The 16,101-nt window shown below is 41.1% G+C and overlaps 3 protein-coding genes across 4 annotated transcripts in view; 1 reads left to right on the forward strand and 2 right to left on the reverse strand.

The window, feature by feature from the left end:
* Positions 1 to 886: 886 nt before the first annotated feature.
* On the reverse strand, positions 887 to 2,906 carry LOC6535131 (glucose-6-phosphate 1-dehydrogenase). Its single transcript, XM_002095757.4, has one exon. The coding sequence runs from the start codon at positions 2,789 to 2,791 to the stop codon at positions 1,178 to 1,180; it is 1,614 nt and encodes a 537-aa protein (XP_002095793.1). The 5' UTR covers positions 2,792 to 2,906; the 3' UTR covers positions 887 to 1,177.
* A 1,008-nt stretch (positions 2,907 to 3,914) lies between these two features.
* Positions 3,915 to 4,231, reverse strand: LOC26534806. The gene has a single exon (XM_015189466.3). It carries the CDS (start codon positions 4,187 to 4,189, stop codon positions 3,968 to 3,970), a length of 222 nt encoding a protein of 73 aa, XP_015044952.1. The 5' UTR covers positions 4,190 to 4,231; the 3' UTR covers positions 3,915 to 3,967.
* Positions 4,232 to 10,522: 6,291 nt separating this feature from the next.
* The window catches only part of LOC6539340 (tyramine/octopamine receptor), a 31,282-nt gene continuing 25,703 nt past the window's right edge, over positions 10,523 to 16,101 (forward strand). The window contains exon 1 of one of the 2 annotated variants that reach the window (XM_039374633.2): positions 10,523 to 11,319. The gene's annotated coding sequence lies outside the window, so the exon portion shown is untranslated. The remainder of the gene's footprint in view (positions 11,320 to 16,101) is intronic. The other variant, XM_039374632.2, reaches the window with a different exon arrangement.

The following is a 16,101-nucleotide window of genomic DNA, read 5'->3' on the forward strand; positions in this document are numbered from 1 at the left end:
AGAAAAATCTTTTTATTTGACTTTTTGGCTGTCAAGGGGAACGGAGCTGGAAAAAACGTGGAGGACAAGCTGATAGAAAGGAAAATAACACAAAGCATATGCGTGGGTTCCCCACAAAGGCCCTGGAAAATCAACAAGGACGATGAAAATTCTAGACTGAGAAGTGGTCTCAAAAAAAAGGCATCGGGGATATAGGTGGCGTGGCAAGGAAATGTGTTGAGCAAACGTACGCCAAAGATAACAATGCAATTTACCCACTTAGTGCACTAGCCTATTAGACTCTGTTCCCCGAATTGAATATGATGCCATCGCCTTTTCGCCACCGATTTACATTCGACATTTGCTGAATCAGCACCGAATCATCACAATCATGAGCAAAAAGTAAACCCACAAAAGATTACGGGGTAAACAAGAAGTCATAGACTGGTGATTGAGCAGTTCAAAGTTTCTTAGCCAAAGTTTCGCTTAAGAAATCAGAGTAACTTTCCATCCTATTGCAAACTCCCTTCCACCGTAGTTTGGTATGCATGTATGTACATATGTGTGTACGTTTTTCATCAACTGCTATATAGTTATTGGAAACTTTCCGAAACCGAGAACTTGCCAGTTGAAAAACAACTGACCAACTGTCCTAGACGAACTCCTCTGAATAAGCAAGGATGTCTAATGTACAATAAGTTTGGTGTATTGACGTTTTGGGCTTACCAGTACATTCTTAGCTCTTTCCTTTTCACTTTTTACAGTATGGTCCGTCTGCTTTAAATGGATTTAATTTTTCCTTATGCAATACAATTGTTTTTAAGTGGTTAATTCAGTTGCGACAGCACCATACAAAAAATTAAATTGAATACTTTTAAATACATGTTTTAATAAACTTACAAAACAATTTTGTATGTACAAATAAATATATAATATATTCTTTAGATAATAACGTAGTTCCCATAGCCTCTAGTGTACCTCAGTCATTCCAGCAAGGGACCATGGTCAAGGCATAAATGCTGTTCCTGCCCCTCTTGGCGAAATCCTCACCAGCAACATGGGCAACAATGGCAGTACGGAATGGAATAGGACCGAACGGACAGCTCTTAAACTGGGCAGCCAAGGTGAACTGGTAGCCAGCTGGTGCAACACAGCACGCCACACTTGTTTAATTAAAAAGCTTTCCTTGCTACTTTAATTATCCCTCCGCCTTAGGAGTCGAGCTCAGCCTTTTAGTCCGAGGTTCCCTAACCGGCTTGAGAGCGGTGTGGGGTCCGATTAGCTGCTTGCTCCTCTTGACCGTGTACTCTAATGTCTCTTCGCTCTGATGCCATTCGTCTGAAGCGAAGAAGACGAAGCCCGCGCGCTCGGCTTTGCGATAGGCCAGCAAAGGACCCCGTGATCCAAAGTCGTAGTGCAGCGGGCGAGGACGATCCGAATCGATGGTGGCGAGGACCGGGGAGAATATCCGCCAGATCTCGCACTGCTCGTCGGAACGCATGAAGAGCGTCTGGTCGCCATGGAACACGTTGAGCAGGAAGCCTGGAAGTCCTTGGAGTTCTTTCGGTCCCCGATCATCAACTCGTAGGTTGATCTCGCTCTCCCGAAGACAGATATTCTCGCCATGCCGCTTGAGGCGCATGCGCATAAAGACCTCTTCTGTGGGAAAGGATCGCAGGACCAGCTCGTTTCGAATGTCCGCTCCGTCGCTGTGGAAGGCGTCGCAGTCTACCGGCTTGTACTGAATACGCACCTCCGACTTGGTGTCGTTAAGGGCTTTTCCCGCCCGTAGGATGAAGGGCACCCCGGACCAACGGCGGTTGCTAATTTGCAGCACCACCAGAGCGAAGGTAGGCGTAAAGGAGTCCTTCGGAATGTAGGTGTGTTCCGTGTATCCGCACTTCGCAGGCTCAGACTCCCGCCGGTTGTTGCGGTATTGAGCCAAAACCACGTCGCCTATGTTGGGAGTTAGCACCTGGCGAAGAACCTTCAGCCGTTCGACGCGCAGGTCGTCAGCAGTGTTGGCGTAGGGCTGATCCATAGCCAGCATGGCCAGCGTCTGGATCATGTGGTTGGTCATCAGGTCCCGAATAATGCCAAACTGGTTGAAGTAGTCTGCCCGACTCACCGCCACCGGGAGCTCACACTTTACAGATATCATCACCGCCGCCACATGGCGGTTGTTCAGGGTCTCGCCCCACAAGTGGTTCGAGTAGCGCAGCGCAAAGAAGTTCTGCATCACCTGCCGGCTGAGGAGATGATCCATCAGGTAAATCTGCGACTCCCGGAAGCAGTTGCACAGCGAGGTCTGAAAGACCTTGTATGAGACGTCGTCCCGCGCGAAGGGCTTCTCCACTATGATCCGGTTCCAGCCCGTGGACGAGCTACACTTACGGCTGACATTGAGGGTCACCTGATCGAAAACGATAGGGGGCAGCGCCAGGTAGAAGATCCGATTCGCGCGCACCTGATTGTGCTTTGTCTCCTGGTGGACCATCGCCTCCGTGAGCGCCGCGTAGTGCTCCGGCTTGTCGTACTCGCCCTGCACGCATTGCACCATCTTCCAGAAGAGGTTGTACTTCTTGGGGTCCCGATGCTTGTCCAACTCCATATAAGGAAGAATCTGCAGCCGATACGTCTTCGTCTGCAGCGGTGTCCGGGTGAAGGTGAATATTTTAAAGCCTGGGGGCAGTCGATTTTCACGGTAAAGAGCCCAAAGCGCGGGGAACACCTTCTTTTTGGCCAACCCCCCTGAGGCTCCGAAGACCACGATGGAATACGCCTCCTCATTGTGAGGGTCTATGGAAATCATTTTTGGGAATTTAATTTATCTGTAATTTTGAGGGAATAAAATAAAGCAAGGGAAGTCAAAGCTTGGCCAAGAATAGTCAAAATTTTAATTGAATGAGTGTGATAGATATTGCCAGGAGGTATGGACTGAAACAATGGAACCTAAGCTTAAATCGTAAATCACATATTCTATAAAAACCTAAACAGTTTTTAAAACGAGCGATTATCATGTTTTGTTTTTCATACTTGTTGTTCTTGAATTTTGGCTTCGAATAGGTTCTCTCTGTTTCTACCTCCAGTCCAATCCAAATATGCAAAACTAATTAGTAAAGTATAATACAATTAGTGCCGTAACAAACAAAATACTAAAGACACGACCTTAAAATGCCCGTTTAACTCTATGTGAGTTTTTAAATTAACTGTTCTCGCTTATCTGCCACAGGAACTATTTTATTTAAGGAGCTGCGATTGCTTTGAATTACCTTAATTTTTAATTTTTTTTTAGTTTTTTTTATTTATTATTATTTTTATACAGCGGGGAATTGTAAAAATTGTTATTTGCATTCACACTTTTATTGGAGAAATAAACAAGCCCAACATGAGGTTTTTATAAGCCAGAAACCCACGAACATTTCTAAGACCTAAACGCCATTCAAAGCAGTCAAATAAAATACTTTTAGTCAACAGGCCAGGCCACCAATCCGGAAAGGAGATTTAAGCTCGGAATTCTGCTGAACAGGAACGGTCTGGTTAGCAATCAAACAGCTTGGAGCACCGATCGGTGGCAGTCAGCCTTAAGTTTCCATAAACACATCCGGGATTGGCAGCAGCCTTTTACTTGCCCTGCAATTTAAATTCAATCAATTCAAATTCCCTAATCCACCCTTTAAGTGCATGCGAGGAACCCAAGGGAGCCAAATCGCAGTGGAATTTCTATTTACTTGCGTACCACAAATGTTGTGAGAGCCAGTGCAGCTAATATTAGTGGGCTCCCATTGCGATTCCTATGCACCATTCACCCGAATCCTTTGATGCCCCAATCGATGGGCTTTTTCAATTTTATGTTAAGGGAACAGCAATAGAAATCTAGCTTTCAAATGGGAAACCCCTTGTACCAAAACTTAAAGTAAAAGTCGCGAAGGAAATGCTATTCACCTCCCGTTTATTAATTCATGATGGACGATTAAAGGTTAATTATTTAGGCAGCAGCTGCAGTTGTTGCAGCAGGCGTGCTAGTTGCAGATCCTGCAGCAGGAGTTGTCTTCTTCTTCGGCTTGACTTTAATGCATTTTTTGAGCTTCGGGGCATACTTAAGAGGGGGCTTACACTTCTTTGTCCTCGCCATTGTTGCTTCCACAGTGAAGCAGCACATCAGCAGCACAAGCGTAACGACGCAAAAGTGAACCAGGGTGATCTTCATAGCGCAGCAATTCAAAATGGTCTAAGAGCTGTTTTCACGATCACGGCACATGCATTAACTGCTTGCTGTATAATTCGCTGGAGCTAAATCTGTTAGACGCCTGACATTTCATGGTACCTCAAGGTATTTCATGCCGTCAACTTATTTTAACAAGATCAACCTACCCGTCACTTGTAGAATAATAGGCTATTTTAGACTCAAACAAACAATTAATGTTCATTTTGCTTTCCTTTTTATACCCGTTACTCGTAGAGTAAAAGGGCTAGTATACCCGTCGTTCGTTGAAAATATGTAACAGGCAGGAGGAAGCGTTTCCGACCATATAGAAGAAAGTTGTGAATATTTCTTGATCGCACTTCCACTAGCTGATAGCAGGGAAGCTCTACTATAGCGTTCTCTCTTGTTATTATTCTTCTTGCCAATTTCTATCGATATGCCAAAACAATATAATATTTTCCCGTTCGCTGTCTTTCTTTTTAATATTATATAAATGGATAAAAGACCAAGCGTAAAGTGATGCAATTAAATTCAATGAAAATGATTTTTTCTTGACTCCGCAAAAAAAATCAAGAAATTAGTTAAACAAATAAATACTAGAAACGCGTTGAAGAAAACAAACCGAAGAAATCAGGACAAGTCACCTTGAACTTTTTTATTTCCCTTCACTTTCTATCCAAACTCACCATCCTGTGTTTATACGTGCTTGTCAAACTCTGCGCAATCAATATGGAAGGACCCATGCAGAGATTAGTTGCCGGGATATGGTAGTAAAGCCTCTCGCTTTGGACAACTTGAGCTGCAATAGGTGGTTGTAACCGCTGTTAATTGGCTTTGTTTATGAACAAGCCCCGAGTATTCTTGATATTCACAATTCCCTTGCAAAAACTGCTTACGAGTAGTAGCCACTTCTAACAGCCATTCCAGGCACACCTGCCGCATACCTGTTATTTTCCCATAGTCATGGTCGGGCATTGGTAAGGTGAGCTTGGATTAACAGCTAAATGAGGACTGGAGACTAAGATTTGAATAAAATAAGTCTCATTTAAAGCACAGGTATCCTTGTGATTGATTCTGGAAGGAGTGCGTGTTAATTACCAAATGCAAGGACACTAATATACAATATATACACTAATATAATATACAATATGCAAAACACATTGAAATTAAAATTCCCTTGCTAATGCTCTTGCTCTTAGAGTAATCTTTTGATATTTTTTCAAATTTCTATTAGTCTTGTTAATATCTATCGATTTGCTACAAAAACCGTTTTGCCACGACCATTCTAACGCCCATAAACATAAACACATAACAGCCACGCCCACACCTTTTAAAAATGTTTTTTGACATTTTTATACCCGTTACTCGTAGAGTATAAGGGTATACTAGATTCGTTGAAAGGTATGTAACAGGCAGAAGGAATTGTTTCCGACCATATAAAGTATATATATTATTGATCAGGATCAATAGCCGAGTCGATATGACCATGTCCGTCTGTCCGTCCGTCTGTTCGCCTGTCTGTCCGTCCGTATGAACGCTGTGATCTCAGGAACTACAAAAGCTAGAAAGTTGAGATTAAGTATACAGACTCCAGAGACATAGACGCAGCGCAAGTTTGTCGATTCATGTTGCCACGCTCACTCTAACACCCACAAACCGCCCAAAACTGCCACGCCCACACTTTTGAAAAATGTTTTGATATTTTTTCATTTTTGTATTGGTCTTTTAAATTTCTATCGATTTTCCAAAAAACTTTTTGCCAAGCCCACTCTAGCTCCCACAAACCGCCCAAAGCTGCTACGCCCACACTTTTGAAAAATGTTTTGATATTTTTTCATTTTTGTATTGGTCTTTTAAATTTCTATCGATTTGCCAAAAAACTTTCTGCCACGCCCACTATAACGCCTACAAACCGCCAAAAAGTGTGTTTAACACCCTCCTTCTCCCTTCCACTAGCTGAGTAACGGGTATTAGATGGTCGGGGAACTCGACTATAGCGTTCTCTCTTGTTGTTAAGTAAGTAAGGGGTATCAGATAGTCGGGGAGCTCGACTATAGCGTTCTCTTTTGTTTAAATATAAGTGATATGAATAAATTCTTGCTCTAGATTATAACAGGCCAATCAGTTGAATCATCTCGAATCCGGCACATCAGCCATGGGTTGACCTTTTCAATGACACAGCAAGAAGATATATCATACTTCAATTTACTGCGGCTGCTTCCTTCAGTACCCCAACTGGCGCCACTGGAAAGTCAATTTCAATCAGCAAACAAAGGAAATTTCTAGGACAGAACATAAACACAAACAAAATAGTGGTCAATGAGCCCAAAACAGGAAGAGCTCCGGATGGCTGGCCTAGCCAAAGTGGCTGGGACTTTTGAGATGCGGAAGAGCCTGACCCAGGCAAAACTTTGCCAACGATTTATGCACTGACTAAGCTTTTTTAACACATGCATAAATTAGAAACATACAGGACCAAGGTTGGGGTGAAATATTCAGCAAACAGTTGCTTAAAGCCAAAGTTTTTAAATGACCCATTGATCAGATCAGATGGAAAGGGGCTTTCCTCTCCCGATGATGTTTGTGGCAAATTGAAAAGACATGGGAAGAATGGGTGAATGGGATAAGGAAGAAGACCTCGACTTAGACACACCATTAAGCTCATAATTGCCTTATAGAGATAGGTTAAATCCACAGGCGGCTTTTGTTCCAGGAATATGTGCCATCTGCCACGAGTTTATTGTGCTTTATTCGCTTTCATTTGCTCTCTCTGGGATCACATAAAATTTAATTAAATTGTTTTATTGCATTCAGGCCAAATGGCATTCCTTAAACGAACTCCCATCAACTTCAGCGTTTCGTGGGCCACAAGCCATACAAAAGAAGTGAAACGAAAAAATCCCTGTTCGCATAATTAAAGGAAGCCACAGCAGCGACTCCAAGATTTTTGTGGCTAATCTTTTATGGGATTCCGCAACCACAAAACCTGAATCGCTGCGCCCACATTCATCAAATGAATCAAGATTTGTTGGAACTGCGATATCTCTATTTAAATGTTATTGAAGACGGTAGCGTGTTCTCTAAGACTACAGAAAATACGTTTGCGACATTAACTTAAGTAGTTTATAAATATACTTATGTAGGTATATCTTACCAAAATCAACACGAATGACAGTGCTGAATTATTTTACTTTGAGAGTAGTTGAAAGTTACATGAGACAACGCTATACTCGAGTTTCCCGACTATCTGATACCCATTACTCAGGTAGTGGGAGTGCGAGGGAGTCTTCAACACAGTTTTTGGCGGTTTTGGCGGTTTGTGGGCGTTGGAGTGGGCGTGGCAACATGAATCTATAAGCTTGCGCTGCGTATAGTACTCTGGAGTTTGTATGCTTCATCTCAACTTTCTAGCTTTTGTAGTTCCTGAGATCTCAGCGTTCATACGGACGGACAGACAGACGGACGGACAGACGGACATAGCCAGATTGACTGGACTATTGATCCTGATCAAAAATATATATACTTTATATGGTCGGAAACGCTTCCTTCTACCTGTTACATACTTTTCAACGAATCTAGTATACCCGTTACTCGTAGAGTAAAAATATCTTAATATACTGTAAAATAGACGCAATTATGCAACAATAATTCCGTGAAATTGAAGGAACCTCAGTAGACTTGACAGGAAAATTATTGGGAAAGGTTAGTGAAAATCGATAAGGGGGAGGGGTTTAACGCTGATGCCTAGGAAGTGGTGGAATTATTTATAAAGTATATATTCTTACTCGTACTGAATAGGGAAATTAAGTTGGACAGAAACTGGTTGCCCGTTTTAACCGCTACGCTCGTACAAACGGCAAATGGCACACAAAGAAGACCCAAAATGAAAGAAACTCATTGGCATATCTGCATATTTCTGGTTCAATGCATTGCCAGAACGCACACCCAGATACATACCAACACATAGGCAAACCCGAAAACAGACTAGCAAACAAACAGGCAAACATCTCTGGCGATTATGCAGTGAAAAAGAGCGGCACCGGGAAAAGTCGGAAATGGAAATGGACTGGCAAAAGGAAAGGGAGAACGTGGAAATCCTCCGCAGGGCAGCCAAACCGAAAGTATTCGAAAGATGCCAATTCATTTGTGCCATAAACAACTACAAACACAATCGGATGGCAACAACAATAAAGCTGGTACAAGATACTGGTTATATCCGCACAGGGATATAGAATGCATATGCACACTGTATATTGGCCAACTATCGATCCGATCCATTGTAATTTGCAACTTTTCATTTTCCATTTTTTGCGCTCGAAGATAAATTATTATTTGTTGGGGGTTGACAGTCGATGTGAAATGTGAAATAATTTGTGGATTTTCCATTCATGTCAAATTAAGGAAATTGTTTCCGGATTCCAAATAAATTCTACTCTGGTAACCAGTGAACTATTATTATTACACTGGATTCACTGAAATGGGTTTGATTTTCAAATGCTGTATTTAAAGATTTTATAAAAATGTTAGCTAGTTTAAATGAAAAAATATTTACCTAGCCATCTGAAAAATTCATATAAAACCGCGTGGTCGAAAAAGTTTTTTTTTACTTAGAAGGAATCTACAATATCAATATGCGTTATATGTATGTTGGGGTCCCCGAAAAGCGACTGTTATTTTTTATTTTAATTTCGCATTCGTTTTCAGGTTAAAAGGGTATGCAAATTTCCCTGGTCCATAAACTCAGACTTTTGCAAGTGTGTTGTTAAGGTGAGTCGAAGCTCTGACAGTGTTCTCCTGTCTGCCAAACCGGTAGAACACTGTTAATCACACACTTAAATGTGTTGGTCATGCTTTGACGGACTGCCAATGTTTATGACGAAAACTGTCCCTAACCCCTGACCCGCCTGTTCATCTGCTTCTGCAGTTCCAGCTAAGAGCGCAATGGCTTTATTATTCGGCCAGAACCTTCGTTCAGTTAGCCACTCACTACGTTTATGCCATGAGGCTAAACAGTTTTTAAAAGCGTGAATTCCAATTATCCACTGTTTCTGCGACACACTCCACCTGATGGTTGGAAAAGAAAAGGTCACAAGGTACCATTATACATTTCAGTCATCAAAAATAATAAGAAAGAGTCATTTGCAATACCGCCAAGGCAAAAATCAACCAATTTAAATAGTGTCTGTTTGGTTTTTCTTTGACCAGAAATTTGGGCTCGCTCTTCATGCACTCTGTGAATTCATAAAAAAGTGGTGTATGCAAACGAATTGGTAGTTTTCGTAAAATAAAATGCTTTGAAAGTTCGTCGCATAAACACTGTAGCTGTTTCCAATGTGTGCCTGTGTGCAGGATAATTTGCTGCGACATGCAACTTCTGAAACTTTAATTGACAACAGCAGGGAGGAGGTGCGGTCAACATGGCTTAGCACGAGATGACCCACAACAACTGGGACTTGGACTATATCTGGCTGGCTAAGGGGTTGGAGCTTTGAAATAAACCAGGCACACTGCTCATCTTTTTCAGACTCATGCTCCAAGATAATTGAGTTTCCTGCCTGCAGCCAGCTCAAGCTGCAAGAACAATAAACGGAGCAGCAGGAGCTACAGACAATTATTGTATCATTGCGAAACGGAGTGTGCGAATAACCACAGCCCTTCTCATGCTCATCATCCTCCCATGAATCTCTGATGCGAATTGTCACTTCTTGCAGCTGTCTCCTTGGCTGGATTCTCCATGCAAATGCAGTTTTCCCAGAATACAGAGCAAACGTGCGTCAAGAAGAGAAAGTAGGAAACATGCCGGAATGTTGTACTATTTGAAGCGTAAGCATATTACTTTTTGAAAAACTTGTAAGGTTTTATTTTTATTAAATCCATTCCACTCAAAGAAAACGGAAAACCATATTTATGTAGGAATCGGTAATAATTTTCTTAGGCCGAACGAGCAAGTAGGCAGAGAGACTCCGAGTGGTCGTCGTTTTTTACGTTACTACGTCACAAGAGAACTTATGAGAATAAAGATCAGTGCAATTTACGAGTTCAGTCGGTGCCGAGATCTCAAGCGTAACACATTGAACGAGCATACTTTTGTAAACTCATTTAAACTTAAAACCACACACACATAATTTGCCTAATATTAATTATAATAAAAATATATAAATGTTTATATATTTATGCAACACTTTAATTTTTATAGACAAATACTTATTTGCAACTAAGAAAACAAAATAAACTACAGGCCATGAAATTTTAATTGATATGAGTTCACGCTTTGATCGCAATCTCATATGGAAATGTTAAATCTATTTTTACACAAATATAAATGATATAAAAAAATATAAATGATTTTTATGCCTTCCTGTTCCTACTCCGTGCTGAATCAACAGTTTGGCAACTAAGAGAAAATCGTTAAGAGAAATGCGATGCCCTGCTTTGCCGACGCGGACCACTCGTTTCGACCCGAATTGTTTCGACCCGGCCGAAAAGAGGAGCCGACGAAAAGGCGAACACCCACAACAGGGTGCGGGTAGCTGAAGTTGAAGGAAGGACCGCGGAACGCTGCCACTCGCCTTCAGTTCCGTGCGATTTGGCGCTTGGTGTGGACGCGAGTGGCGGAAGCAGGCGGCGTCGATAGAAACGCGCTCTTCCATCTTTCGTGATGCGGTATTAGAAGTTGCTAGCTCAGAGATTCCCGCAAAGTTCAAGTGACAATTTGCCAGCCAACAATAACTTTCCGACGCAGGCAAATAAAATTGAATTCGATTCGATTGTCTCTCGATCTTCATCGATTCATTACACCGGAAAAAGAGGGCATACCATAAAGTTCTGAGGAAAAGTTTTCTAGGCTCCGTTGACGTGTGGCAAAGCAACCGAAACCAAACCAAAATTTCGCAAATGAGTTTTGCTATCGACGGACCAAACCAATTAACAGAATTCGTTCTTGTGTAATAAATAAATTGCCAACAATTATAGCTTGCAGTCCCACTCAGGCATATTCCAATGAAATGTGCCACAAAATGTTTACGGCCATTGAAGCTCAAAGCAAGAGACCATAGACGAGGTGCAAGGTGCTGTGGTAGTGGTTGGAAAACTAAAAGGAAATCGCAGGGCTTGACCAAAAATTTATAACTGAGGTAAGGCGAAACATCAGCATTCATTTGGAATTGGGCATCATCGAAAATCATGTTTAGGAAGTGACAAAGTTTAGTTTATTTAAAAAAAAAACTTAATGCATATTGGATGAATTTAAAACGTAATAATAAGCCCTACAAACTTTACAAAATTTTTCAAAGTTTAAAAGACATAATAGACATTCTAGTTAAACATTTTATTAACAGATTCTAGTAACTTAACTTAACCAAATGACAATCAGTAAATTTGTATCTTGACCAAACGTTAAATATAGTGAAAATCTTCTCAAAAACAAAAAAATTTTAAACTTTTTCAAAGACTAAAGGTGTGAATGATGTTTATCTTTGAACCTCTGTCAAATTCCGAAGCACATTAGAATTATATATCAATCCAAAAACTTAACAAAATCCTCTTTTATAAAAGACAAAACCTAAAATAAATTTTTAAATCTTCCACAAATTTTCTTTGCGCGCAATTCTTGAAAAAAAAACTAAGTGCGTCCATTACGTATGCCAAAGAAAAAGGGCAATCCGCAGTGGGAAAGCCGAAAAGGGCATGTGTGTAGGGGGAAAAGAAAGAACGTTTCCCAAGTGCCACGCCATGTGTTATTTGAACGCCTTTAATTAATTAAACGGCACAGCTCCCGAGTGCGTGCCACCTTAAACTTCTTGCGGAAAAGCGGTTCTTGGGGTGCCGGAATCTTCCTTGTGAGGCTGCGAACTCAACAGCGTAAGCATGATTATTATTTTATTTTATGTTGCGGCTTTTAAGTAACAGACTTAGCAAAATCACATGGCAAAAATCCAGGCTATACCCCCCGAGTGCTTTTGTCCCAGAGCGTGCCGCATTTATACCAATTTAAAAAGCGCGGCTAACTTTCACGCCAACCTCATGATTATATATTTATTTGATTTTCCGGTCTGCGGTTGCTCCTCACAGCCGCTATTCAGCCCCGAGCTCGGCGCACCATCTTTGGGCTTCGTTGCCCAGAAAGTATTTACATAAAATCTAATCAAAAGGCAGGCCACATTATCTGCTCGGACTGCCGCCTCATGAAAATTTCAATAAGACTTTGACACAGATACGAATCCACGTGCATATGTTTATGCACATAAATATACAAGTAAATATATGAAGAAGTATATAAACATGTGACCTGCACTTCACCTACAACCCAGCATCGTTTAGTAAAAAACGGTTCAAGACTCGAACCACTCTAAAAGCGTGTTAAATAATTCACAACTTTGTATTTTCTTCTGTCTGTCAAGGTGGCAAGCTACTCTTTAAGGTTTCGTTGAATTTATTTTTATTTACACATTTTAAAGAGATTTGTGCGAAAAACGTGAATAAACAAATATTTCTAAGTCATTTAAACAGTTTATCCATACTTTAGTCACAACAACAAAGAACGCTATAGTCGGCGTGGCAAATCAAAATAAATGGGCCAGCCACAAAAAAATAGAAAAACCGTGGGCGCGAGAGTTTTAAGATATAAAGTGACCAACCATATTTATTTGGCCCATCGATAGAAATCACAACAAGTTAAATGTTGAAATGCAAAAAAAAAACTTTTTTAAAAGTATGAGCATGACAGTGAAGGGCTATAGAGTGGGAGTGGCCAAATAGTGTTTGGCATATCTGTTAATATATACATATTTAACAATAAAAGCAAACACATCAACAATGGGTAGGAGATAGAGTAGGCGTGGCATCTCCGAAAAGAACCTTATTTTAGCCTGTTATTCTTAACTTTTATAGTCCCCAAGATCTCGACGTTCGTATATAGGCTTCCTTGTACCTGTTACATACATTTTAGCAAAGCTAGCATACCGCGAGTAATGGGTGTAAAATTTGTTTAAAGATTTTAATTGATAAATCACCGAAAGCTCTTGGGTATTTGGGCAAATAAAAAGGGCTTATGCCTTAACAGATTAATTTATCTTTATACACAAAGCCAGCGGGTGCCTATCTGATTCAAATTATGTGTTAGTCGGGGAAACGGTGACATTTTATTTTCCTTCAGTATAGTCGCAAAAAATACATTAAAAAATATTGGAAAGGGAATCCAAATTAATGCAGTTAAGCCTGTAATGTAATCAATGAAATATTACTATTTTTAATGTTTAATCTTTTCAATTAAATTGGCAATGATTTACGCTGTCCACCCGAAGATGTTTGGCCACCGAATTGTAATGACACATTAAACCCCGATACGATACGTTGCGACAGGGCAGTGGAATTGTAAATGATGTTCTCGCATAAATCAATTAAAATGGTAATTGAAAAATAATTAAATATACAAATTAAGTTGCACGTCGCTTGGGTCATCTGCAAACTTAATATATAAGTTTGCTTGTGCTTTCCACGGGGAGCTTGATACACGATGGGCCTCAATCGTTCAGATAATAAATATCCAAGTCTATTAATTATCGTCAGATTTTAAATTACTTATACGCTTCACTGCCAAACAAGCCAAGTGAGAATTTTTTGGGCAATGTAAATTATGCGGCCCATAAAACTATTCAACTAATTGCTGTAATTTCGTTTCCATAACATATACGCATCTTGGACCCGGTTAAGTGTCCCCTAATTGGTTGAGTATGCTGGCTACGCAGCAAAAATGCCATCATAAACTCTTAACGAAAACAATAACAATGAATTCGATCAAGAGAAAATAATTTCCATTCGGCGTTTTCATTTGGTATTCACAATTTCAGGCTTTCCATTCGATCTGCCTTCTCGGTGCATATGCATTTTAATGCATCCGCTTAATTGAATGCTCCGAAATTCATCCACCAATCAATCAATCAGCGGGCGTGATGAAAATTATTTTAAGAGCCAAAAAACACTCGCAGCATTCGAAGGCGAAGCAAAGAAAAATAAAGAATTGTAAAGAAAAGTTCGCGCTGCGGTTTGCATAATAATGGGATATGGCAAGGCCGGCCAGGAATGCGGTTCTGTGTTCTCAACTGACTTCGTCCCGGCCAACAGTACGTGCCGTCGTCACTGAGCAGGATCGGCGGGATAGTTCGGTGGATTTGGTTAGATTCTGGCCACTCAACTACAACGCAGATACAAATTAGCAGCTGAGGGACCCATACCCCTCAAATTTTTCTAGCAACTGGGAAAATTTTAACTACCTACAAAACTGTAGTTCAACAGTTCATTCAACTGAACGCGAACGCGAAAACAAGCAGAGTAGACGGACCTGCGTACTTATGAGGGCTAAGAAAACACTTTCCGATTAAAAAGTGATGCAAATGGAGGGTGCTGCATGAAAAACAAGCCGACTGACTAGGTCTGCGACTCCGTTTATCTAAAAACGGAAGCTTTCTGGTCAGTTTTTCTGCTGGTTTGCCGGATTTGCATAATATGCTAATTACGACACACTTTCCAGCGCATAAATCATTCATTAATCATCCAATTCATGTGCGGGCTCTTCAATTAGACCCTGCACTTTTCCTCTGCTTAAGCTGGTTCTGTTGACTTTGGTTTTGTCGGCTCAATGCGCATAAATTTCTGTGCCAAGACCTAAATTCTTGCTTTAGAACTCGTGTGTCTGCGCGTGATAGAACAGAAGATGATGCTTATATATTTTCAGCCAAATGATGTACAGGGAAGATTGTCACGCGTGGATTAAGTTTTAATTCAAATTTTTTTTCGTATGTACTTGGGGGCTTACATTTAAGATTGAAATTCATAGGTGACTGCTATTGCACTGCAACAGCATTTGTTTTTGGGACGTCCTTTAAAACCTAAACCAGCAATTTCCTCCAGGTTTTCCAGTTGATCTGCTCTTTTCACGCTCCATTTGCACCTCAATCCATAGCCAATCCCCACTGTATGTGCAGTGTTCTGGTTGCTAGCTGCAAACGCATAAAAAATTGTTGCCACATCACTCACTCAGCGTGGACGCGACTGCTGCAGCTGCTTTTCACCGCTTTTCTTTTGCATTTTTCCCGAGCAGAGGAGGAGCAGAGCAGAAAGGGTTTGGGACACTTACAATATGCCACCGAGGCCTGGCAGGTTGCAGTCAAAGGCATCTCATCAGCAGCGGCTGCAACCCACTTTCCCCGGAAGTTTTCCTCTCAAAAATGTGTATGCCGTGCGGTTGGGATAAGGGTCAAAGGGCAGGGAGCTTATTACATTATCCCTGCACCCTTTGCGATTGGCAGGCGATTTTTTATTGGCGCAGTGCCGGCTAAAATAAGAGAGAAAGCCTTGAGTGAGTATGCCGACTTTTAATTGCATACTTTGAAGGCAACATTATCGGAAGCTACAAAGCAAGCACCAGACACACAGAATTCCGCAACCAAGTCCTCTTTATGTGTGCTTATAACCTCTTTACTACTTTTAGCTTCGCGAGGCACTTAAAGTTGTTGCAAAAATGCGAACGGAATTGGAATTGAAATGGGAATGCAGCTGAGTCTCCACACTGAAACCTATTTCAATTGTGCCCCGTGAAATTCCCGGCACATCCCACATCCACATCCTGAAGCACCCCACCGACCGAATTCTATTCACAATTTCCCTCCTATTCTGGGTGCTAAAGCACACACGGTGCCACCGGAACTCGAAAATCTGGAAGAATTAGTCGTCAACGCCGTACAACTTTTCGCACTTTACAATTTATGAAGTTGATGGGAGAAACTGAATGTGGGAAAAGCGAAGCCTCAAAACTATTTCATTATTTTTGATTGAAAAATATCAGTACATAAGTGTTGCATCAAAACGAACTAAAATTTATCTACGCGTAGAACCGCTTCAAGAGCATAAGAACTTTA

Source organism: Drosophila yakuba, chromosome 3L (assembly GCF_016746365.2).
Source record: "Drosophila yakuba strain Tai18E2 chromosome 3L, Prin_Dyak_Tai18E2_2.1, whole genome shotgun sequence".
NCBI classification, from domain to species: Eukaryota; Metazoa; Arthropoda; class Insecta; order Diptera; family Drosophilidae; genus Drosophila; species Drosophila yakuba.

What these genes read in the sequence shown, in the direction of transcription:
- LOC6535131 (XM_002095757.4), bottom strand. Translation starts at nt 2,791, where the DNA reads ATGATTTCCATAGACCCTCACAATGAGGAGGCGTATTCCATCGTGGTC.
- LOC26534806 (XM_015189466.3), bottom strand. Translation starts at nt 4,189, where the DNA reads ATGAAGATCACCCTGGTTCACTTTTGCGTCGTTACGCTTGTGCTGCTG.